This window comes from Perna viridis, chromosome 1 (assembly GCF_037379345.1).
Source record: "Perna viridis isolate PV_CMFRI_1.1 ecotype Kerala chromosome 1, ASM3737934v1, whole genome shotgun sequence".
NCBI classification, from domain to species: Eukaryota; Metazoa; Mollusca; class Bivalvia; order Mytilida; family Mytilidae; genus Perna; species Perna viridis.
The window spans coordinates 45,831,503-45,858,874 of NC_142445.1; the positions used below are offsets into that span (position 1 = coordinate 45,831,503).

At 30.7% G+C, this 27,372-nt stretch overlaps 1 protein-coding gene across 9 annotated transcripts; it reads right to left on the reverse strand.

The window, feature by feature from the left end:
• LOC148628995 (uncharacterized) lies at positions 1-27,266 on the reverse strand. Of its 9 annotated transcripts, none has more exons than XM_088542096.1 (11): positions 27,129-27,266; positions 23,655-23,700; positions 18,478-18,594; positions 17,765-17,785; positions 9,988-10,163; positions 9,303-9,403; positions 7,642-7,734; positions 6,688-6,930; positions 5,762-5,912; positions 3,818-3,950; positions 1-3,201 (listed from the first exon to the last, which is right to left on the reverse strand). In XM_088542096.1, exons 3-11 carry the CDS (start codon positions 18,550-18,552, stop codon positions 2,068-2,070), a joined length of 2,127 nt encoding a protein of 708 aa, XP_088398222.1. In that variant the 5' UTR covers positions 18,553-18,594; positions 23,655-23,700; positions 27,129-27,266; the 3' UTR covers positions 1-2,067. The 9 variants fall into 9 exon arrangements, with proteins under 9 accessions (XP_088398222.1, XP_088398231.1, XP_088398263.1 ...); XM_088542105.1 differs by having other exon boundaries at positions 27,133-27,253; XM_088542137.1 differs by lacking the exon at positions 17,765-17,785.
• Positions 27,267-27,372: the final 106 nt, after the last annotated feature.

Consider the following 27,372-nt stretch of genomic DNA (forward strand, 5'->3'; position numbering starts at 1 on the left):
TAAATTCTTCAAATTCTTTATGCTTTTAAGATTTTGACACAATTAACTTATTAACAAAGAGGTATGCTCATGTAAAGAATAAAAATTTTAAAAAATAATGATATAAATGTCATTAAAAATAGAACAATACAAATATATGCACATGTTATCAACAAACAATAAAGTTCCAAACTATCTTAAACATAAACCAGAGAAATGTACATGTATTACATAAATCTTCAGATAATCATAACCCTGTAAACATAGATGGAAGAGGACTATTGTAATATATTTCGAGGTCTGTAGTCACAGTATAGCAATGATAATAAGTCTGCAGAAACAAAGTACACGCATAATGAAAAATACAGTATCAGTTTGATAACCAGAGTTAAAAAAAATCACAGAAATCCATGTAATTGTTATCAAATACTGTAATATATTTGTTTTTCATATTGCAAATGATATCAAAAATGCATGATTTGTTTTTGTACTTCTCAACCAAATTATCAATTAATTGTGGTATGTATATTACTCTTAAGTCTTTCAATAATGACAAAAAAAATAAAGATAAACAAGTTCATTAACAAAAGCACTTAAAAGATAGAACTTCTATAAAATGCACCTTTGCAGCATAGTACAATGGCATTTGATTACATATATACTTGTTAGAATGATCATACAAACATGTAAAAATCCATAAATCAAAAAAGCTTGACTTGAATAAGTAAGATGTAATGATAACAAATGCATTCTTTTAACTATGCCTGAAAATGCTGTTGCATCCAACTTCTACATGCTACATGAATGTACTCCTACCAATCTATTAAAATGTAACATCTAGAAAAAGCATGGAAGAGTAAAAGAACTTAAAACTAAAGACCCTTTTGTTGTAACTGCAGAATAATGTTTGTGCATGTCCAATATATACTTCAGATAGGAAATTTTTTTGTTCTTCCCCAAGCCAAGTACCTCACAGAAGTAAATTTCATGCATGACCATTAACTAACCTGCAGTTAATACAAAATGATCAATTTAAAGGGACATGACTTGAAATTAGTGATATGTTTGTATCATATTCAATTTCATCATAGCCTATCAAGCTTTCATTTGAAACAGAATGAAATCAATCCCAGTTACTTTGATGCTTACATGAGATCAATGTACAATGCTGAATACAAACATTCCAATGATTTGAAAGAGTTGTGTCCCTTACCTAAGTCAACATCCTTAAACTATTGTTTGATTTTGCATTTCGATGTGTTATTGTTCAAGGCACTAGAAAAGTTTTTTTTTTGTATAATTGCAGATTTATCATTTAACACTATATTTATTTTGCAGTCTTTTGAAATTCAATTTAGTATTCAACTTGATTTATTCATATCACTGAGTACTTGAACTACAACTAAGTCTATATAGAAAAAAAATGTATCTAATGATACCACTAAAATTACAATCGCTTCATAAATTTCATTTCTATAACTATTGTTAATACTGTAAATATGAAAATGTAAAAAAAAGGATAAAGGTCAATAACATTTCAAATTTCCAGTACTGAAAAAAATTAAAAAATCAGCAGTTTAAGAATAGTGAACACGTAAAATAAAATGAAAATTGATTTTTCTTTCACTAACACTATTATGAAATCACTCTTATAACAAAAAGTAAGTATGGTAGTAATGTTAAAAAAAATGAATAAAAAAGTTTCACCACATCGGCTGTCAATCAACATATTGAATAGCTTTTATTAGAACAAGAATATGAACGTAAAAAGTTAAATGCATGTAAAATAGAAACAAACTTAACCATCTAGAAATATTTGAAATGAAACATTTAAGGAAGTTTTCATATAATTTATGCAAATTCATTGTTTTTAGCATCAATAGACATCATTGCATCAAAACTAAACCTTTTTGTTCCATAATATTTGGTCTTCTACATTTACCTTTGTGCTAATCTATTTTTTTTTTTAAATATTACTACTCCTTACCCCTAAGTAAACTACAGAAAAAGTTAAGTTAAACTGGTTAAGGTTTCATGATATCACAAATAAATGCAATTAAAATTATAAGTAACAGCAACTATTTCTTCTCAGGAAACTTCATCTTTAAATTTAACAGTCTTTTCAGCAGAGTTTTCAGATATTTTTTGTAAATCTGTTCCTTCTATTTTTAGTTTGCTCTGTGGTGAGGGCTCTACATCAGTACCAGTCCTATTAGTTGGCCATGGAGATTCTCCATCAAATTGTTCAGCAGTAGGGATATTGATAGCTACAGGGGCAGATGATGGAGTTGTTGACCTTTTAGTCTCCACAGGTTTTATCTCCTGTGACTCTTCTTCTGGGGGTTCTGGGGAGGGTGCAGGAGCTGGTGTTACTTGCTTGACTTCCCGATCTTTCTCAACAACAGGTGCTTTGTTCTGTTTAGTGACCTGTCTTATGGCCTCATTAGATTTTGCTTGAGAGATGAATTCATCTTGTTTTGTTACAATTGGTTGTTGTATGGCTGGATTTGGCATCTTTATTTGTGAAGAGATTTGAATGTATTCAGTTTCAGCTTTCGGACCAAAACTAGCATATGATGCAGGACTTGCCATTCGTGTTGATCTCCCAGATGATACCCTATAGCTCATCTTTGATCCTGATCGATCACCATTTCTATATGACCTATCGCCCCTCATTGATTTTGCCGACATATCGGTATTAGATCTAATTAAAGCCCCTGATGGTGGCCCCACCATTAAGTCACTTGTGTGTGATCTACCAATACTATAATTCAAAGTCACAACTTTGGCTTTTGTTTGTTTTGAGCTTACGTCACTTCTATCACTTACATGTGAATCAGTAATACTGACTTTACTTGGACTTCGTACATTTTCTTTGGAATCATCCACCTGCGATGAAACACCATTTTGTTCTAAATATAGACTACTTCTATCCAAACTATCCTCAGATCGGTATGATCTTCTATTGTCAAGTGTATGACGCAACACATCATCAACAGAAAGACTGTGAAGCATTGTTTCTTCATTATCAGACTTCCCATCTATTGTAATGTCAACTATTTTATTGTCCTGCTCAAGTCCTGTGACATTTGTCCTAGATTTTGGGCGATGTTTGACCTTGTAACTACCTGGCCTATCTATTATTGTCATGTTTATTTTTTCTTTCAATCTTTCTTCTTCATTCTCCTTAGTAAACAACACTGGATGAGATTCACATAAATTCTGCAAAAAAAAAGTAACATAGTAACATGTATCTCAGTATCAGGTGATGATTTTTGTTAAAATCCCTGTTATATTTGTTATTAAACCTTGTTAAACATTTTTTTTTCTTCCAGAAATCCACATAATGTCTATTTGTTCATGCAAAAAATTGGAAATTTAACTAATATTTCAAAGTTTTTTTTGTTTAGTTAAAAAGGAAATTGATACAAAATAATCTGGGTCGCCACAAGAGGTCCTACTAATCAGATCACAAATCAGAACAAATTATTAGTTTGTAATAAAAATATTATTGCAAGGAACATTGACAGACCAACAGACAAAGCAGGACATATACAGGAATATATTGTGTATAATAATTTACATCCAATTGTTTTCCATTTCCATCTTCGGCAGGAAATACCATTTTTCACGATGACTTTCATTCATGTATGGTAAGAATAACTTTTTATCTGAGTAAATAACATAAAATAATGCTTAGTATATATTTTGTTAATTTACTATGGTAGGTACTTAAAATAAAATAAACTTTTCACCTCCAACTAAGCTTGTTATGTGTCATATACCGCCAGAAAAACTTTATCAATTTTAGAGAGTAACTGTAAACATATTGACTTACAGGTCTTGTCTTGTCCTCCTTTTCTGCCCGAGAAGAAATAACTTTTGTGACAGGGTTAGTAACAGCATCATCCCAACAGAGTGGTATTATCATGGTATCTGGTCTAATTTCGGGTTCTATATCCTTTACATAACTGTAATATATGCGAGTTATTTTTTTTTTTTACAAAATAAATTCATATAGCATGTTAATGGTTTCTTAAGATTTCTTTTAAAGTTGCTTTCTATTTTAAATAAAAAATTTCTTTCTTGCATTCACCTGCTTGTCACAAATATTTATTTTACAATAACATTAGTTTCAATGTCAACTTTTTCCACACATACCAAAGGCCACTCAGATTCATCTCTTCATTCTCAGACCATTTTATTGAAAATCAAAGCGATAAGTATTTTATTTTTTTCTTTTTTATTGTTCCAACATAGTAATGAAGGTGCTTTATGACATTTTTAATATGCAGAAAATAACTAGAAATACTATGAGGAAGCTCACAGAGGAAATACCCTCAACTGCCTGTGGGCTTACATTATATCAAAAACTTATACAAGTTGAATTAATTATCTCCCCTTGCAAGGACAAGGAAAGTAGTTTTTATCCTATTGGTATGGCAATAAAAATGAAAGGGCATGAGAAAAAAATCTAATTAAATTTATACATAAATTATTTTATTTGACCCAAGTCTACAATTTCTTCTTTTGACCTGTATAGCATTTTAAAAATACTGTAAGTATGGCTGATATGGTGATACTGTATATATCTATTTTGCAGTGCAAGTAAAAACTTCAATTGAAATAGACAAAATTAAAACTTAAAAAAAAGTATACTCAGTGTTCTCCCCAGGATTTTCTGATAGTGCTGTACTTAGCGTGTGTGACATGACATTAATAGGTCCCATGCCGAAAAGTGCCTCATCATATTTTAAGTTTTATTTAAAAACTGATCTGTGCATTCAAAATAGCTAAATATTTTACCATTGAACTTGAAGTTATAATAACTTTAATACTATTTTTCCTTTTTTTATATTTAACACAAAAATTAAAAAGATATACTATCAAATGATAAATAATTCTTCATGAACACTTTCTCTGATATCCAGGCTTCTTTATTGATGTTGACCTGAATTTTTTTTGCTGACATCAGACCCATTAGAGATAACAATCTTTCATTTGTTTAGGGCTTCCTCTGAATGTGACATTCATTTGATTAAGAACATTCTCTATTAAAGATTTTTTTTCTAGTCTTTGTAACTTTCAATATATTTATAGACTTAGAATTATCTAATCATGTACATGTACTAAACTACTCTGGTCTTAAATTCATGTTGCCATAAAATCAATCGGCAAATTTTAGGAAGTCAGTAGTTTGGAGTTAACATACAACTTAGCAATGTAAACAAAAGACAGCCATTTCCTTTTTCTTTTCAAAGTGTTTAGGAAGTGTCTGATGGAATAAATATTACTTTGGAATTTTATAAGGTCTTTTAAAAGGTAAATCAGTTTCTAGATGTTGAAAACATCTTGTGTGTTTGCAACATTCAACTTTGCATTTATAAATAGCCACATGCTTTTGGTCAGGGTTGAGTTACCATTGATCAGTCAGTTTTGATAAGCTCAGTACATAGATATTTGTATCTGATTGACAACTCCCTTATAATTGGCGACTTATTAAGAATCTTGTTGGCAATGTCATAATTATGCGGTCATCAACAAACCATATCATGTTAACTGCTATCAATTGTGCTAATAACTTCGTAGGATGCTGTAAATGACTGTGGGACACAAAGGTATCCTGTCATATTGATTTTTAATCCTCAAATTAAACTTTATAGTACAGCACTGGTAGCAAGATAGCACAGCTCTCAAACTGGATATCGCTGTGAAGCACATGGTCATAAGGGCCTGAGGAAAACACTGATACCTGTTTTGTGAATAGAGCTTACCAACGTACCTTGTTTCTTTGCTCCATTTTTTCACTTTGAGATCTTGTGACTGGACATTGCCATTAATACCAATTCTTACTTTGTCTCCTTTCTGTAACTGCTGGGCTACCCTACTACCAACACTACTCTCTATGTTGTAATATTCTGCATCTTCATTTACTACAAAAGTGCATAAAACAATTGGAATAGTGAATAGAAAACAAATTTAATGTAATTTTGTCAATGGCAAAGGCAGAAAACAGTTTGTGGAGGGCATTTTCATATGCAAAAATACAATTCTCGGTTGAAATGTGATAATTCAAACTTTTTTTTTATAGTAAGTTACATGTTTCTTAAAAAAACATAAAAAGACTGATTGTGCTTTACTTAACACAGATATCAAAAAGACAAAAAAATAACAAGGTAAGAAGTTGAATATATGTAACTAAACAAACACACACAGTCATAGTGCAAGTCATTGTTAGAATATGACAAAATTCCACAAACCTGAAACATGCATTTCAATACCTCACTAATCTCATTTCTGGCAACATTTTCATTAATAAAAAACCTTTCTACTTGAAATGACCTTCATTTGATTTTTAAAACATAGCAATGGTTATTGATTTTTTTTTTTTGGCAGAATTATGCCTTGATATGTTCATTTGCAGTGAATTTTAGTTTGGCTATTACTCATTTTTACTCCAAAACGTTTTATAAACCTAATCATTCTTTAGTTCTGATTATAGAGTAAACAAAATTTCTCAAGCTTTCTTCCTTTCTGAGTACAACCACTGCTTGGTTATTACAGATACTTATACTCAGTAATTATGAGGAAGAAGTGACACACAGAGAACACAAAACAGAAAGCAGAATAAGTACATGTGAACAAGTACAGTTTGTTTTCAGTGATTAATAAACAACAAATCTCAATGACATTGTTAGCTTGACTTACAAGCAAATGCATCCACTATCCCAGTGGACCCTTCAGCTGGTGTACCCCCAAACATCAGCCAGCTGTCAAGGCTTGGTACACCCTCCTTAGATTGACCCCTTACAAACACCCCCTGGTTCAAGTCGTGTTTATCAGCCTCCCACTGTTCATGTATTTTCTGTGTCAAATCTTTACCAACTCTACTTGACAATAACAGTGGATCATTTCTCTTGACACTTTCTGTTGTTGGTTTTTGAAATGTTCCTATATTTAAAAAATAAAACAGTAACTACCTGTGATCTGACGCTAAGCAAATTGCAGTGGATTTTTTCCACTGATAATTTTACCAAAGGACAAAGTCATTACTTTGATGAAATGAACCTTTTACCTTTTCAGTCTGACAGGAAATGAATAAAAAAATCCTATTCATAACTAGATATGAATAGACTGAAGTCAGTAAAGTTAGTGTTGTTTCACATTTTAGTAACCAAGGATACAAACAAAACGGTTCAATACATTGTAGAAATTTTATATTTTTTTTCACTTTGAAAGTAACTGCCATAGCTTCTTTCGAGTTTGTTCCCTTACATGTAATATCCACCTTATATTAAGTTTACTATTTTTCTAACTGAATATTCATGGTTAATAATTCAGCACGTTATAAAACTATTCATTCTACAGAAACACTACAGAAATTCTTACATCTTAAAATAGCTTTCTGACATACCTAAAGATCTTTAAAACCCATCTTTTGTTAGCAAGAACCAAACCTTGTGCATCCCTAGCAGTTAACTTGCTATAACATTGCATATGACTTGTAAATAATATTAATACAGATATTTCATACAAATTTCTTTATCCATATTTCCACATGAACAAGATAAGTCTGTTTTAGGATGAAAATGTTATAACATGCATTAACTGCACCAGTGTTAATTGAGGGTGGGGAATACAGAAAGAAACTCAATTTCATACCTGCAGTCTTTGGTCTTAGGTTGGACTTTGGCCTGTTATTTCTTGGTGTAGATGGTTGTGATTTAGATGTAAGTGGCCTGCCTTGAATTTCAACTAAAATCAAATGTTTCAAGCATATACTGCATGAAAAATCATTGGCTTATAAAACAGTACAAAATGAAACATCACACACTTTGAGTCCTATCTCTCCACAATCCAACACATTCATTTTAAAGCATTAGAAATAACAATATGAAAATACTGTGAAACCTGTACAAACTCAAACTCTGAATAATCCAAACACTTCTCTTAACCAGACACTTTCATCAGTCTCTTTATATCATTACAATGTATTGGGAACCTAAATAAATATGCTGTACAACCATAGAAACAGAACATAATTTAAGTACTATTCTGTGTAAGAAGCAGGCAATGAAAGGCATATAATTTTTCTCAATTTGGCCTTTTTTGCCTCGACATATTCAAATACATCTAGTTATTCAAATTTATCCTGTAGCATCTGTGATGTAGATATTTTTTGACTGCTTATACAGGGAAAAAGTGAGGGAAAATTTTCCTGCCATTTTTCCATAGTGCATTTAAATTTGACTTATCACTTATCTGACACTAATATCTTAAAAGGCAAATTTTGCATACACTTCGATGGTTATTTCTGGAGTTTATCGGGTATAAATACTTGGTTAGTGCAATAAAATCTCTGTTTTTTCCCTTAATGTGCCACACTTTATACACATTTTGCCTGATTCTTAGACAAAGAAGTACTTAAAATCCAAAGTGGTTTGGTTTAGACAGATTTCACTGTACTTTACCAATCAATAACCCAAAACTTTTCTTCTCCAATTCTCCAATTATTTCTAGATCAAATAAGGAGATAAAAATAATAATAACACTGTCCTCTTAGTGTCAACACATCAATGTTCTCTTGTTAGTTCTGACATATCTTTATAGAAATTCAATAAATAATTAGGTCTAATATCACTTATCTGACACTAATAATTTTAACAAATTGAAGTGACTTCACACTTTCTACTGGTTATTATTTTCTTGATCTCCTTACCATGTAAATAAGTGCAATTTTAATCTTACAATTTGCACACTTCTTGAATTTATGGAAACATTCATGACAAATTAATATATTGGAATCAGTTCAGTCTAATGCTTTTATCAGTGCCAGTGCTTTTATTTAGCCAAGAGTTATTTTTACTGAGTAGAATGACCTGACAACCTATGTCTTAGATAGAACTTCAGAAAGGTCAAAGTAAAATTTTACCACTTAATACATGTACATTTCTATTGATTCTTTTTCAACACTGTCAACCCACATTATAAAACCATATAATAAACTGCATCCAACAGATTTGACATGGAAACAAATGTTTACTACCTGGTAATAGCTGAGGCTCATTCAAGTGCAGATCTAACAAGAGGAATGTCGGGTGAACATCCAACTAAAAGTAGGGGAATAAAAATTTGCATGAAATTTTTAATTTTTACAATTCTAACTCCAAAAAAAATGTCTAGCCTCACTTCACTCAACCTTCAATTCTATTTACTCCACCCCTGTCTTGAAATCAAAGATCTGATGCAGTCATTATGAAAGGCCATGTAAAGAAAAAAAAAACAGATCAAATTTCTACACAAGCTAACAAATAAAAACTTACTGTTGAGGCGTTTAAATTTCCTCAAGTGATCTTGATCACCATAAAACTGTCTATTCGGTGACTGTGTACGTCTTCCTTTGGATGGAGCTGACTGTATATTCCTGATAAATTAAAACTAATTTGTTATATATTTACTATGGTACAAAAATACAGGTAAATAATCTTATTAGAATTCAAAATAATCAGAAGGAAAATAGAAGTCAAAATAATTTTTGCGTGATCTTATCTAAAAGAAAGTACATGTGCAAGTAAAACTTTTCTAACAAAAACATACATTGAATACTGCTTTTTTATTTGCAATGCAATAATTCAAACACTTCATCATGACAATCTTTTATGATTATCTCCTTCAAATGTAAAATAATACATGTACCAGTCATGTTTTTCTCTTAAATGATCATCTTGTGGTTAGTTACATACAGATTATGTAATAAAAAGTGAATAAAATATTGAAATTAGTGTAGGAATGAAGGGCATGTCGCTTGAGGAAATAAATAAATATTCCACTAATTTTTTAATTACTGAATCAATCGGCCACTATTTTTTACTATAGATTCCATAAATTTATCATACCAAAAAGTACTCAGTTACTCCTAGCACCAAAGCTAAAGCTAAATCCCTGGTTTAAACACATGAACTTGCTCCCACTATAAGCTTTACAGGCCAACTAGTGAACTCTATATACCTTGATTTGTTAAAGATGTTATGTATAAGGCTGTGTTGTTCTTTGATGATATCTGTGGAAGACTTTGGTCTGTATGTTCTGGTTCCTGTCACATCAATGTTGACTGTGCGACATGACAACACAGGCTGCGGGGGGTGGTAATGGTGCTTCAACTCAATATCACCCAGAGGACGCTTCTACAAGACACAGTAATTATGTCATATGCTAATTTCTAAAGGATGCTCATAACAGCAACAATAACACCACTTACAGAAGTCAACAATATTATTATACAGCATAAATTTATGGATTAAGCTGCATTGAATTCAATCAATGCATTCCCATCAGTTTACATACACCAGGCAAAAAAAAGCCTTTAACTGGAGGATTTAAATCTAATAGGTATATGTTTTAATTGTAAACACCATTTTAGCATTCGAAGCAAGTCCTGATTTATTAATAAACTTCTAAATATCAAGTTATCAAGTGATTTGCACCATTATAATCCTAACAAACTGTATAAGACATCATAATTAAGCAATACAACCATACAATGTATTTAACCCAAAAGTTAGATATGTTTTACAATTTACAACCTGAAGAAAGGCTTTTTGTGTTGTAGTAACAAAAATCAAATAAAGACTATTTGATATCAAACATGAGCACTAGGAGGTTCTTGATGTAATGTGTACTTAATTGATTTGTTTAAAAACTAAATATTATGTTTGTAGAAGAAGTTAGACAATCTAACTGTAGATAGAAGAGCATATTCAAACAGTACTTCATAGAACTGCAGTAGAAGTCAACAACTTAACAGTACTGTAACAAACCATATTTTATTATTATTTAGGAGTTATGGTTTTAAGATTATCCTACATGCAGAATTCGTTATTGATATAAGCAAAAAATAGAATTATCAATAAGAGACTAAATTTTGGGAATTTATAAAAACACCATGTAATGTAATACATGTACAAAAAAATGTAGTGAAAATACTTCAAATCATCCATCCATTCACTGAGTTATCAAAAGATTTCATGAACATCTCATTCAATTTCAGGAAGTGTCAACTCCGTCACTTTCAGTATAGTCAAAGTAAAGATTTACATTTTAAAACTTCTAGAATGAAACACTTTTCACTATATCTCTCCCTTCTATGTGTATAATAGGATGGAAATTTGACCAGAAACATGAAATGGAATACATTTGAAAGGTCAAACCATGAGTAATTTATCATATCATTTATTGTTATTATGACTCCATCTCAACTCTAGAAGAAATTTGTCCAAAGGACACAGATGCCCCTGCTACCCACAAATTTCAAATGACAAGATGATTATATATGACAGAGATGAAAACCACAGACACACATGAATACACTACCAAAGAGAGGGCATATACAAGACTAAAAGTCAACCATAAGTCTGAGGTATGAACAAACTGAATGATGTACAATTTAAATGTTCGTCAATTTCATTAGTAATCGAAAAAAAACCTTTCTATATGTTCAACTGCATTAACTGATAATTGGAGACACTACACAACAACACTTTCATAAGTTGTTGAGCTAGGTATACTCCCACTCATACAGGAATTGGATATCTGACAGCAAACAAAATGGATTACAACATATGCCTTGTCTATATAAAGCCATATACCACTTTTGAAATCAGTCTTTCCAGTGGCAACCAAGATTTTTATGATGAAACTTTCTCTAATATTTCATTTGGAGAAAAATGGAAAAGTCTGACCGATCAGGAAGTTAATACTGGACAGCAACCATACAATAACTTACAACATATAAATCGAGACAATAAATTTGAAATTAATCCATCCACTGGTACCAAAGATAATTGCAATGAAATCTGGATGGACAGATGAACATGGTGATTCCAGTATACCACTCACTCGTTGAGTGGGCATATAATATGTAACAAAACAGGAACAAATGGCATTGATATCACAATTCTAGTACCTTCATTAAACACCATAGAGAAAACAAGGCACAAAAAAGTTTGTTTGGTTTTTTTTTAAATCTAATGGAGTACAAAATAGCAAACTAATTGATTTTATGCAAAATTGTTCCTACCCATAACTGTTTTTAATTCCTTTCTTCCAAATCAAATTTTCATTTTAGAATAAAGCTTATATCTTAAGTTAATATTTTTATACATAATGTGTAAGTTAACTTGATTTTACCTCCTATCTAAATAGAAGCATAGAAGTATATCTTTTATACTTCCATGATTGAAGTAGCTATGTAAATTGTAATAAAAACTTTCGGTGATTCCAAACTTAATAGCTACCAAAACAGTATTAACTTCAAATCAATTTAAAGTTTTAATGTAAATTAGTAAATTCACATTATATAAATCTGAAAAATATGAAATTATGGAGATAAAGACGGACTTTAAACTATAAAAAGGTTTTAAAAGTACAATTAAATATGTTCATTGATCCATTATAAGGCAAATTAAAATGACACAAGACTTACGATTGACTGCTGCCTAATTTCCCTGTTCAATTATTCAACCTAGAATTGTGACAACTTTCGACAATTTCCAGACACTCACTAAATTGTACAAACAGTTTTCTTGAATCAATATCAGTATTAGTCAAAACCTTTTCTTTGATAAACAGTCAACTTTCAGACCTACATGTCAATTACTCCGCCACTAGGAATCTTAAATTCAATATGGAGTTCTATTGAACTCAACTTGCCAAAATGAAGTATTGCATATAAATAAAAACTGCACTAAACATGCATTAATCTTCTCCTCTGTTCTCCTTTTATGTAAGTATTTTATGGTTTAAATCTACTTTTTTATACCACTCAGTATGAAAACCTCAACAATTATGTAAAGCATATAAAAGCAGGGAGATTAAGTGAAAGAAAGATGTGAATTTGAATCAACGTAACCATATTAAAAGTTATACAGAGTTAAAATCCCCACACTTATTGAACTCCCCTGCAATGATTCTATACAACTGATGAACGATTAAGATTTTAAAAAGAAACTTAAAATCTGTGGTAGGACACTGAACTTTGTCATATCATACTGTATTCCGGAGGTCTTTTATAGAAATACCAATGCTTACTATGTAGAAAAGAACAGATTCAAAGAATAATGAAGGGAACCAAGATCCTTTTCCCTCTTCCATGATCAAAACATAGTTCAATAAAAAAAACTATATTTTGTAGTCTGTTTTTTAATACATGTATGTCGAAAATAGCGACATATATTTGTCAAATTGAATGAAATCAAAATTCGTAAATTTGATCATTTTTGTCATCCATTTAATATTAGAAAAATGTTAGACTACATTACCTTTATTACTATATTAGTGCTATTTAAGCTTCATTTTTCAGAATATATTTATTTTCCACTATTTTAATGATAGCTGGATATTTTTATATCATAACCAGGGAGACAATATACCCTTCCATGTTAAAAGTGGGGTACTCGATGAGCATGCATGATACACCCTGGTATACTTCCACAAGGTAGGGCTTGGGATAGAATGAAAGAATTATCCTTTGGGAAATATATATTTAGCATGCTCATCAACCATTTCACAGTAACTTGAAAGGGTCTAAACTCAAAATTTTATCAGATAATAACTGGTGGGCTTGAGGCAGGCTTTCAACCCTTTTAAGGTACTACACTGCGATGTTGGAAACACATTCAAAACCAAAGTAAAATTCAAAAATGAAATTAAGATCACTTTACGGTGTTCTAGATAACTGAGAAACAACAAATAAAGTGACATAGAAACTTATAGTTACAATAATGACATAATCCATACAATGTTAGTGTCTTTGGTTACATTAGATCTTTGTTCTAACTCCACGCTTAAAACTAAAATCACTTCCCAATTTATATGACTTATTCAGACTGTTGAGATATAAACTATTGAAATGTTTACATTAATTTGAATTAAAAATTACACATTACTGAATAGTCCTGACCATAGAATACATACCACTTATCATAACATTAAGATCCAACACAGTAACACATAATAAAATCATTTGGACAAGGACAAGCCAATATCATGAGTTTTAACACTTGTAGACTAGTCAAAATTATATCCTTTATCAATATAATAAATCTTTCTGTCCTTAACAGTCATTATAATTAATTAAAAGAACACTATACTTATATATAATGATTTAAATGTCATTCTATAATTGGAAATTGTCTTTCTTAAAGCTATATAATTCATGGGACTTTGAAATTGAACTCCCTTAAATTTCTTTTTTAATTAAAAACCTAAATTAATTTTCCACAGTTAAGATTTTAATCATTTATTCCTTTGTGACCTTTCATGTCTTTCAAAATCAATATTTCTGTGAATAACATAAGCATGCATGACAATCTTGCTAATGTCACCACCAAGAATATAATTGTAAATTTTCAATTCATTTGGATATATCCAGGAACCATTCTATAATTCCACCAATACAGATTTATTAAGTATCTTGAATTATCTAGAAATATTAAAATTACCAGTATAGATCAAAGCAAGCAGCCAACTGTAACATGTCTGGGTTAAAACAATCTTAATCTTGACCTATTAGGGAGAAAAGTTGTCATTTAAGACTTAAAATTTTCTTATGCAGGAATGGTTACTCAACATGGGAGTCCTTAGTATTGAGATGCTTAGCAAAAATATGATAAAAATAATGGGTATAGATATTGTTTAGAATTCAAGTTCTGTTGCAAAAAGTGCAGGCTAAATACCCTTAATTGTACTTAAATTTCACCCTTATCTGTATAGTTAAGTAAAATGGCATCCTACCTGCTTAGTTTTTAACTATACAGGACACTTTTCACAGACCAAAGCCTTGTCTTGTCATGTTTTTATATAAACTTGAATATCATTGAAAGAAAGCAACCTGTGGAGCTAATGGACAATACTTATTTGTTACTGCTTTGTCAATATAGAGCCTGTCACAGATAATCCTTCATAAAAGTCATAAAGATTTTTAAAGCCTCTAATTATCTCCTCTAAGAAGATATCTACAGGCACATTCAAATAAAAAAAGTAAACAAAGCTTCTGATAAAACAAGTGATATAAACAAAAGAGGATTTAAAAAGAAATTTTCAAAGTTCATAATGTATAAGCATAGTGTTAAGGCTTATTGGATTTGGAAAAGAGAATAATCAAGAAAAAGCTTTGAAAACAGACCAATGTTGGCAGGTTTCTTGTATACTTTGTAAAATAAATGTCAACTAATTGATAGGTAAGTTCTTTTGAAAAGGTAATAAGAGAAAAATGTCTTTGTTCTCACTTAACCGTAGCTCACTCTGTCATACAAAGAAAGTTTTCAATCATGTTTATGTCTTAAATTCTTTGATAATCATCTTGCAATTTAAAAATTTACATTTAAAAAAATATATATCAAGGAGTAAACAAATTTGTTTGGTGTGATATTGCTGAATAAACTGTAGGTGACGGAATGGATCTGAATTATCTCTCTTTCCACTAACAAACTGATGATGGAACTTACAGTGCAGGCTTACATGCAACAACCACATGCTTTTGGAGTAAATGTGAAAGATATTAAAGCAGTTTTCACTGATTTCTAGGATCCCTTAAAAGTCTATTATGGTACAAGTTTTGCATTTTTACTTCATGTACCAGTTGTACCAGTGAAAATGACTTTGACTACAGGTAGTTGTTTAACAAGTCGCTAATTCATGGCGCAAACAGAACAAAAACAGACCACAGTTAAACCAAACAACACAGTTTAGCATCTAGCTCACAACAAAAACATCTGAAACACAAAAGATCTGTTTGCATTAAATTATTTCCATGGTTATAAAAAAATTTCTTTAGTGGTGATGAATAAGAGTAATGATAAACTGTCAAAAAAAAGTGTGTTAAAGAACTTCTCGAAAGTTTAACCTGCATATGAATTATAATGGGTGTAAACATGAATTTCAAAGGAATATGATTTGAGTTTTAATGGAAATAAATGTTCAAGTTAACCAAAGAGGACTTCTCAATAGACATTAATTTTCTTCAGTTAACAATTGATAGATGAGGATAATTTTAATGATAAGATTGTGTATGGAATTCTATATGATTAAAGCCAACTTAAACTCTACAACAAAAATCACTTACAATTTACATGTTCAAAAAATGTAATAACTGTCTACCAGTATATAAAATATATCAGTATTTTTATAAAAGCTGCACACATACTGGGAATATAATATGTAAGATGTTCAATTCTATTAAATACTGTAAGCCGTGAAATTTTTGGGGCAGATTTATTTCTGATATTTTTGCTGTAAGAGCTGTAGCACAACAATAAAACTGTGTTGAATATATTTTTCCAAGAACATTATACCATAATTCAGGAAAAGACCGCAAATTTAAAACTGTGCGAAAGTAGATTGATTAGAGAAATCATGAAAAAAAGACGGCACAAAAATTTCCTGGTTTACAGTATTGAGATGTGCAAGATATATAGTGAAACCTGTGGCACAAGTCTAAACTGAACCCTGAAACAAAACCCAAGAAACTTGTCCAAATCAGATATCTACTGACTTCCTGCTATGTCAGTTTCAATGAAATTTGAACCTTGGTAAACAGGGAACAAGCACCTAAAAAGAATAAAACCGTGAATGGGGTTCTGTTAAGTCAGGTTTAATTGTAAACAAAGCCAGACCATATAGAAAAAACATACATGTATTTATATTGTTTAAATATTTTATTCACACATTGATAGTTGTTTAGAACATCTGACTATGTTGTAGAAATTTTGTTGACTCCTCTGTATGTTTTAGACTTACAGTCATTGCTGACATCAAAGTCAAGTGACTTCATAACATACAAAAGGAAAATGGAAGTTATTTAATGGACTTGCTTCTGGCATCATAGATATAAATAGTTCTTTCATCATAGATAAAGTTTATAGATACTTTATTATTTCATTTCCATCCTTAAGGTTTCAGTTCCTAAAGAAATACAATTCAGAAGTTGACACCAACTAAGACTCTAAGTCCAAGTCAGAACTTGACACATAATGAAGTCAGAACTTGACCCCTACTAAAACTTTAGGTCCAAGTCAGAACAAACTGGACCAAAAGTTTTACAGAGACTTTTGGTACATCTTTTTCTATCAAAATAGATTAACATAACAAAGATCATTTATGTATTTGATGAATTGAAATCGGAAGCAAAATAATACAACAACAAAAATAAATACTGGTACTAAATTTTAATTTCAATTTTCTTGAAGATACAATTAAAGCTTGTATACATTTAAAAGAAAACATTACTACATTTTTAACTTATTTCTTGAGAATAACTTGTGTCCTCAAAAATTAAACATTTTGAAATATCTAAAGGCAAGATTAAAAATTTGCTTGGTCAAAATTGTAGACAAAACAAGCGTTTCTTAAGGCCTAGTTGGATTTAGGAAAAGGAAACAGGTCTAATGCTTTTGTTTAAATAGAAAAACTGGGGAAAATAGGTCTACTTGATTTGTTTTAACAGATAACAGATGCACATGTCTACTGGTTTAATTCATACACAATAGTATTACAACAAATGACAACTAAATTACTGTCATTATTTTATCACTAAACTATACAACACAAATTTGCAAAAAAATGCACATTTCTTCTTAGTTTAAATCTCCAAAAATGCATTAAGGCGAATAAATTAGTTTTTCTAATGAAGTGAACATGTTCAGAAGCTGTGATTTAGTGCAGTTTACTATACAATAATGTAGAAAATAGAGAAAATTTATACTTTATACAGTGTACCCTTGTTCCCTACCTGCGGTTTTCTGTTGATTATCTGAAAATTGGAGTTTCAGTCTAAAATTTCATATACTATGAAAAGAATTCATCCCATCAATTATAGATGAGTCAGTGAACGAAATTCTATATTTTCTGAAGTTGAAGACAGATATAGCCATTTGTCACCAGACAAAACATGAACACAAGGTAAGCCAATGTCACAGATTTTAGATTTCTTGTTTAACATTTTCAGCAAGAAGCATGTTAAATTAATAAAATGGATGTATGATAATTGGTGTACATTGGTTTAATAAACTGAACTAACATTTTCAAACAAGAACCAAAGAGACAGACAAAATATATTAATTCATAATAGATTTCTTTGGTGGCAAATTTTTAGAGTAAATCTTTGAGAGTAAACACCTTAACTTTTCATCCATCTCAGTGATTCCTAAGTTTTGACTTTCATTGAACAATTAACCACAATCAAAACATCACTAAATTGAGAGATGTTCCTATTAAAATTGATCAGTACCAGTAGTCATGTTAAATCATGATTATCACTGGATGCTTGACATCGTGTTCAGTCCAACAGACTTTTGCAACTAATTCTTATTAAGACTAAGTAGGGAGCTGTGTATGTTATAATAATCTGTTTGTACTCCATGTTTTCCTAACACTAAGTAGGGAGCTGTGTATGCTATAATGACATTATGTATCAATGGCCATGAGTGGGTTTTTGATACTTACTTTGGCCTGTTTCCTTAATATTTTCCTCGCCCTCATGTCAGCAAAGTCCATGGCTGTTATGTACCTTTGTGCCATGCTTATTTTAACTCTTTATATCACTTGTTCATTGTCTTCTTCCTGTAAAGGATAGTGAATCTTTTACTAGTTTTAGTCTTGGATGAATATTAACATTCCATTTTACAATATGCACTGTACAACTAAGTACAAATCGTAGTCATAGTCTCAGCGTGTCTATTTGTAGTGCAGTGGTCTATAAGCATGACCTGCAAATTATCCATCTATGTCAGGAAAATTCTTCAAGGAACAAACAGATCTCTTTACCTAAGTTATAGGTTTTTGGTGAATACAACACATAACACAATAACTAAATGTTAATCTGAAAGCACAGGTTGTGGAGGTCCATATTCAGATATGAAACTTATTGGTTTCTTATTGTGTGACAGAATTAAAAATTAGATTTCACCTTTTATGCTTACAACAAGAAGTGATCAAAGTTGATACCAGGCAAACTTTAATGTTGGACAAGTCTAATAAATTTGAATTCTATAATGTATACATATAAATCCTAATTTGAATAGAACCTCATTTGATAACAAATTTATGTCTTGTGTAGCATTTTACTTAGTCATTAAAAGGTTGTTCAGGTGTCCAATATCATATTTGCATACATCTCAATATATAAAACATATCCAAGTGAAAATGTATGCACCAAGTCTTATTTAATCCTCTCAAACAGTAGTTCAACACTCCCTTAAATGTGTACATGGTTTTGCTCTTATCAACTCTGAAAGATTTATAATGTGTTTGGCAAAGGTTATATATTCTTCTCAACTATGAATGGATCCAAATATTCCCTTCAGAATAGTTGCCAACAATATTTACTAATGTTTCATCATTTTATCTTTTATTCACAGTACAAATTGAATTAAAATTACATTATCTAGTATTTTCTAAAGTTGTATTGCTAGATAAGGATTTAAGACATTTGGCACAGTTAATTAAAACGTATACTGAAACAATGTATGTAAAATCAGGACTATATAATGGTGCCCGAGTTTTAAAGGGAATTATATATAAACATCAGTTTTCATTTCACTGAGATTTATATTAAATCATGATCTCATAACAAGTCCAGTAATGAATACCACAAAAAAAAAAATATCAGATTCTGTTTGTCTTTATTCTAACTGATTAGTACCATAACAAGTCCAGTAATGAATACCACAAAAAAATTATCAGATTCTGTTTGTCTTTATTCTAACTTAAAACAAAAGATGTTAAAATCACATCAGCCCAACATGTACAATGATAGAAAGAAACCTTAACAGAAATATGTCCTATTTAAATTTTAAAAAGAAAAAAAAAACTACAACATAAAAGACTTGCCTGAGTATATGTACAAAACTACAGGAAAGGAACGTGGCAGCAATTCAGAGTACATTACAAATGTTAAATGACCTCGTGTGTGTCATTGTCATCATCCAAACCAATCTTGTAGAATACACACTTAAAACAAATATTGATAACCTCTGTCCATACTAAACAATAATTTTTTGCCTGAACAAGCATGTCAATGTCAGGGTTTTAAGTAGCACTCCAGCTAGGAGTCATGCAAAATGTGATACGTAGTGAGAAAGTCTATATATTTTTTTTTTGGATATTTTGTTTAAAATGCTTTAGTAAACAGAAATTTACATTTTGGTTTTTCATATAACCCTAAGGACTAACGTGATAAAAATTGTATAGAATGCACTGTAGAATTCAAAATTAAGGGAGGTAACTCTGTAAATGACAATGAAATATAATAGGAACTGTTGGATTTTCAATGTGGATTATCTCCTGAGAGCAGACAGATTAGAATGAACAATTATACATTTCATTATATAGACCTATAAAGCAACTTGATAACAACGATAAAAATGTGTAGCCTTTTTTGGGGTGTATCACATATTACAAAATTTGCATGATTCTTACAAAGACTGCTACTTAAATGCTAGTCTGTATTGGCTCCTATATTTCTATCTTATTGCCGATCAAAATCTATTGTACAAATACTCCATGCCTATTGTTGATCACTTAGATTTTCCCTGATCAAAGGTACTGATGCTTAAATGATCTCTTACGACATGAGTATTGAAAAGGTCTACAGTAGAGTTGTAATTATAATTATAAATGATCATTTGTGCCATACAGTCCTCAATGTTGTTTCTTTATTGAAGAACTTTATGTATATAAATCACACCATGCAATGAATTATAATGTTAGATATCTTTTGAAAGCACACTTGCTCGGTTTATTAATACATGCATTAATGGCTTGAATGTATGTTGCTGCTGGCAGTGGGCCACGAAATAAATATAGATTATCACCAAGGGGAATTACTCAAATAAAATGTCTAATATGAAAACATAACAAATAGAAGTAAAAGTTGTACTAGTTCAAACCTACATGTATCTGCTAAAAGACTTTTAATTAACACCTATAGAATAATGAACTTATTTTCAACTTCTCATTTTCTGAAAGAGATATTGAGTGAAAATTGACTAATGATTCACATGTAAATTTTAAACTACTGTGAAAAGGAATGTGTACAATAAGAAAGGTCATTCTCTATTCATTAGAGCAGGTCATGTGACCCAAGATTTATCTGAAGCCCATTATTATCTTTAATTTCAGTATCAAATTTATATTGATAAAATATTTCAGATTTTAGATAATTATCTGGAAACTATTCCATTGCTTCCACAAGTTTTTTTGATCTTCAAGCACATCATGTTCCATATCTGGAATACTACACCAAAATCATATTACCTAACTAGTGATTGATATTCCCCAAATTATTATACATTGCGATAGCACTTGGGCTTTTTAAATTCCAAGGAACAGAGATCTGATTATTGCTGTCAAAATTGGTTTAAATGTCTACAGGAACACAATAACTTAAATGTTTGCACATTAAATGTAAATAATATTCCATATGAATAAAATTTATAAAGACCATTCCAATTAATGGAGTTGTCATGAGCTACCCAAACTGAGTAATTGGGTATCAATAGCATGACCAATATCAAAGGATCTCAGATAAATTACCGGTACTATTGATTGAGGTAGTTAAGGAAGAAATCATCTAATAAATTTATGAAAAATTCATAAGACTTTCTCTCCTGAGGATCTCTCATCAGCAAAGAAAATCTACTGTTGTGTTTAAACCATAAATGAATTTCATTACCTATAAATAAGAAGAGAATCAAAATGCACACAAAAAAAAAAGAAATCCTTGAATTTTCAAAGTGCTTAGTGGTATCACATTAGTAGCATTCTTTCCCTGAAGTTGGAAGGTAGTAGTTTAGATCCCTGGGAAAGTCACATCATAGATTTTAAAATTGTTAGTTGAATTGTCTGTTTCTACTGGAAAGATAAAATAATGACAAGTTGGTTTGCACTATTTAGTGAAATTGGAAAATTGGGCCTAACATGGAGGCTATTATGAAATAATCTAAAAGTAAAAACACAAACCTTTAGGAGTGCACATTAATATCCTGTAACTTCAACTATTTTTTGTTAAGACCTATAAACTGCATAGGATTTTCACGTTAATACTTCTAATGAGAGTATTTTGCATTAAATATGCAGTACTCCCTTGTAAGAAATGATATGATCATGAAGCCAAATTCTATAATACAAGTTATTGAATGCTTAGATCCTGTGATGTAAACTTATACATTAAATTTATAACAGTAACATCATTTTAAACTAATGAGTAGGCATTGTATCCATAATACAATGTATACACCATTAACAAAACACAATTTAAAGTTCAGATCACTGAGTAATGAAGAAAAACCTTAATAAAATATTTTCAAATCATTTTCCATTCAAATATTAGTTTAATGTTATACCATAGATATAATTACCTTAAGGTTTGGTCCATTATTATTCCCGGCAATTTTCTGTATTAAATTCAACACAACAATTCAATGTCATGATAAGTTATCAAAAATACAGCACTTATTGCCAATACTCAATAGGTGCCCTAACAAATATCATCTAACAAAACATGGGCCCATATTACATTATTGTTATCAAAGCAAATATTTGCTTTCAATCTATGCATGCAATATTAAATCCAATAAAATAAAAGTCTGCGGATTAAAATCCTTCAAGAGAGATTTTAACACATCAAGGGAGAGTTTACATTTATTCTATGGGATTATTGTATGTCTCAATCTTATTAGGGATATCATTATTTATGTGAGGTGTGTTACTGATATGGTATAAGAAAATAAGGTTATCTACTTTTTATTTCAATGAGGAAAAATAGTAAGGGAACAAACAATTGTTGATTTGACTGGCTACCAAAACATGTTCTATATAATAGATTGTACATGGACAATTATTTAAAGAATAAACAGTCTGATATGTCCTATATCTGTAACTGAGAAACCAGAACACTAGATGCCCTTATCATGATAAGAGATCTAGAGTAATTAATAGTCTACTTTTCATAACTATAAAATATACATTTCTCTATTTACAGGTATCACATACATGTATAATTCTTATTTCTACAATAAAGCAAAAAGAGTATCATTCCCATGATCTTTAGTTATGAGATATATTAATTTTATCAAATTTTCAATATGAAACTTTTCTTATTCCACATACTGAAAACTTTCAATTATGAGAGAAGGAAAATATCAGTTAGTAAAACATGGACTGTAAATATATGTGATTTTCCCAATCATTAGAGTGGGGCTATATTGCAATCTCTTTGTCCATCTATAAGCTTGCCAATCTGTCTGTCAGTCTGTTTCACTTTCTCAGCTTCAATGCTTAATATTTGGTATAATGCTTTTGCATGATGACTTGTCTCCCTTTTCCAGGTTCCTTGCTTATCTAGCAAGTATTCTATGAAGCTTTTGAAAAGGACATGTTATAGACAGATAAAACAGGGCACTCTAGCAGACAAAAGGCAAATACCTAAAAATATTAACATATCTGTTTAGGGGGCAAGAGGGCTACAAAACACATCAAAATGGCCGGGGGATCAATGCCCTCCCAAAACTGTCTGTATGGAACAATAAAAATATTGAAAGGTTGATGAATACTTTTGTATATTAGATGATCTGTATTTTGGAGACATGTATGAAAAAAAGGCTATATATTCAGGTACTCACCTACAACATTTTGTAGTTGAGCAACACCATCCTAAGCCAGCACAATCTAAAACAAAATAACAGATAATATTCATCAAAATTTAAAATGAATTCTTACACTAAAAAAAAAACTTCAAATTCTATGAGCCAATGCTAACTAGTGAAAAGCATGTCTCAACTTGGTAAAATAGTTTCAAAAATATATATTGCAATTTTTTGGCATCTAGGCTAAGTCAGGAATAATGCCTTTAGTTAGGATGTAATTCTACTTTTGCATCCCTGATTTACATATATAGTTATCAATTGAGTCTATATATAGCATAAGTAGTGCTTGATAGCCAACTAAGGGTAAACCCCTGCAGATTCACAATCAGATAACTACATTCCTTCACTCTGTTAACAATACTTCTATAGTTCTACTGAACAAATATATTTGTATTTAGTTCTGTCATACAGGTGCTAAAATTATTGACAACAAAGACTAAATTCTCCAAAACCCCTCTCAACTGATAACATAATGTCATTACAAGAGAGATAGGAGACAATAAAATATTCTGAGCATTCAGGTCTGTGTTTACATGGCTAATATTAAATTTGCTGTGTACTCCAAAATCATCGGTTATAATGGTCTATCATCATAACACATTATGACATATACAATAAACAGCTATTTTTACACCTCCATAACAATAAGTATGAATAAAGGATAGTAAAAATTATACCACATGTTTTTGTATATAATTCCCTATAACCAATTTCAAATATAAAGAGAAAACTGACACTTGTCTTACATATGTTACCTGATGAACACCAAATTGCTATACATGTACTACTAAAAACCCATACCTATATGTATTCATAATTCACTTAATGGATTTTCCGGTGAAAGAAATACATTATATAAGTTCTTGCCTAGTCCATTTGGCTGCCAAAGTTGAAAAGAGGGTTTCAATTGAACATTTAAATATGGTAAAAAAAAGGGGGATAGCAAAATGTTCAAAATAGCCCAACTCCAAAACTACATTTTGGATTTTGATGAAAACTGCATTTAACCTGTTTTTTTTATGGTTCTTAACAACTGTGCAAAGTTATATAAAAAAAAATTTCATTAATCCATTCTCAAGTTATTATCTGGAAACAGTCAGGGGACAGACAGACAAACAGACAGGCAGATTTTCGGAGAGTATCACACAATACCTTGCCACTATGTGTACCAGGGTATAAAAATTATGCAGGCAGCCAAAGCAGGTAAATGTTTAATTCGGGATATCTGCGCTATCGGAAATCAAATTTAGTTGGAGTGCACTGTGCTGTCATTTTGAGGAAAAGGTCTAAAGAGCTGTGCTATGCCAAAAAGTCATATACATGTATTTCAAATTTTCAATTCATGAGAACACTGGGTTTCTCAATGATATCTGATTGGGACCTTATAATATGATTCCACATTTGTGACAGAATTTTTTTCTTCAATAGAAATAGGGGAATAGGGGAGAATCTTACATGAGATATGGTTCTAAATGCTATTGAAGAAAGGTTAGTTCCATTTTTGATCATGATAACGGTAGAAATCTCCATTCACAGGCAGTGGCAGCTTTGTAACTACTTGGTTTTTGATACCACTGAGTGTAGAGTGTAAAAGGTCTTCAGAAATACAAAGGCTACAGTTGTGTTCTAGTAGGAAAACCATAACTACATGTATATATATATTTGAATCTATCAAGGGGAATAAAATAATTACAAGCAGTTAATAAAGAGATGCATGCATTAGAAATATTACAATTCAAATGCAATTTTTTGTCTATTTTGTCTCTTACCACAAAGTTACTCAGAAAGTATTGAATTTGCTGGCCTGAACAACATAAAAAAAAAGAAATTAACCAGTATCATTATCATAGAGCAAAAAGGGAAAAAATACTATTTTTAAAATCAAATTCTTAGCCAAAATATATGAACTAATATAGAAAGCATGATTAAAAGAATCATTATTGTATATCTAAAAAAAGAAATTTTGAAAAGGAAACATTCTTATCAATCAACAACTGTTATATTTGGAAAACAACTATGTAAATTCAGAATCAGTACTTATCAACTCAAAAAAGAAAAAGACAAAATGTAGTCAAAACTATAAAGCAAGGAAAAGTAACAGTTGTGATTACTGCAGGCTGAATTAAGTAAAAACTGCAAAGTTGGAAACAACCTGCAATGGTCCTACAGGTATTTTCTATGGAAATTGTGGGTTAAACTAGGTTCATAGTGCATTAGACCTCTGCTTCCATTTCCATTAATTATTTCCAATATATGACAATATAAACAGGCAGCATAAAATTGCTACCAATTAAAATTGGTAAAATCAGTAGTGAAAACTGGTCAAATAACATTAACTAGCTGATATAAATATAATTACAATACAATAAAGAGACACCACCTTTTTGTTCACCAATAACATTTTTCATTACAGATATATTGTATGTGCTACATGTAACATGTTAAAATAAATAAACATTTATACGATTTTAGGATTTGCTTATGAGGGACACAACCACATGTATTTGTACTGATGTAACATTTGACTTTGTTGGTAACACAGCACTATATGTTGTTATACATTGATGTTGTCTCGACCAACTGGAATATGTGAGACTTCATACATTGTTTAACACACATTGTGTGTCTGCTTTTAAAGTTCAAACAATCACTTCCTTACTGCATATGTCACTTCAAACAGAACAGTTGTGAGCTGTACATGTTTCAGAGCATCTTTATATAAAGGACGTTACTGATGCTCCATCCATGTAAGGGATTTAAAAAATCATAATTTACTTATTTTGGGGGTTTGTTCATAAAGATATTGGGATTAGCAAATTTGAATGTCTGAACATAAAAAAGTAAATATAATATATTTAAGACTTTAAACTTAGTACTAGAAAATCATTATGTTTCACAAAAAAAAAAAAAAAAAAACCAGCACAACAGAAATATGTGACCAGTCTCACAAAGAACTGATAGTAGTTCCAACCATTTCTTAATACTGGTTCAGTGGTATTCAAATTTATGATTCTTTGGAGTGTTTCAGGTAGCACGGAGTTGTCTCAAATTATGGGCCCATTCCCTATTTTTTCTATCATTTAAAGTGTTCAAATCTGAACACAGATTTCAGTTTTAGGCGGCTAAATCAGAAAACAGCCCCAGACACTGAATCCCAAAAGGGGTTAGACAATATCATGCAAAAAATAACCCATACTTACCATAGGCAGGTATTTTGACAAAAAATGAAAAACTTAGTTTATGCAATTGTAGATCTTCACTAAACAGACGTCAGTTTACACATAAAAAGGGTAGGACCAGTTAATTTATGTTGATTCTTCAGAAAACATATTCAACCTAAGGTACACCAAAAGTTAATCCCTTTTGCCAGTTTCGTGTCCCAGGCTATATTTTCTGATTTAACTGCCCAATGCTACAAGGCTATTTAAAGTATGTGAAAGAAAAGCTCACCTACTGAATTTCAAGTATAAAAATTGATATAAATTGACAACATGACTTCTTAGTTCCGCTCAAACTTTCTTTGAGTAAAACGTGCTTGATTTTGACGTTGTCAACAACAACATGCCCAGAGAGTATTTCATGTGCTAAGGGAGATAACTTTGACGCAACTCCTACAAGCACCTGTTTCTTTCGAGTTTCTTTTGACTGATTAAAAACTTTTCTTTCCGAAAGACTAAAAATATTTTTCGGTCAA

Bases quoted from the DNA above. Each gene is read 5' to 3' on its own strand.
- LOC148628995 (XM_088542096.1), bottom strand. From the start codon at position 18,552: ATGGCACAAAGGTACATAACAGCCATGGACTTTGCTGACATGAGGGCG. The intron at 9,404-9,987 runs GTATATAGAGTT...TTAATTTATCAG, and splicing joins AACATCTTTAACAAATCAAG to GAATATACAGTCAGCTCCAT. The intron at 3,951-5,761 runs GTACGTTGGTAA...CATATATTACAG, and splicing joins AAATGGAGCAAAGAAACAAG to TTATGTAAAGGATATAGAAC.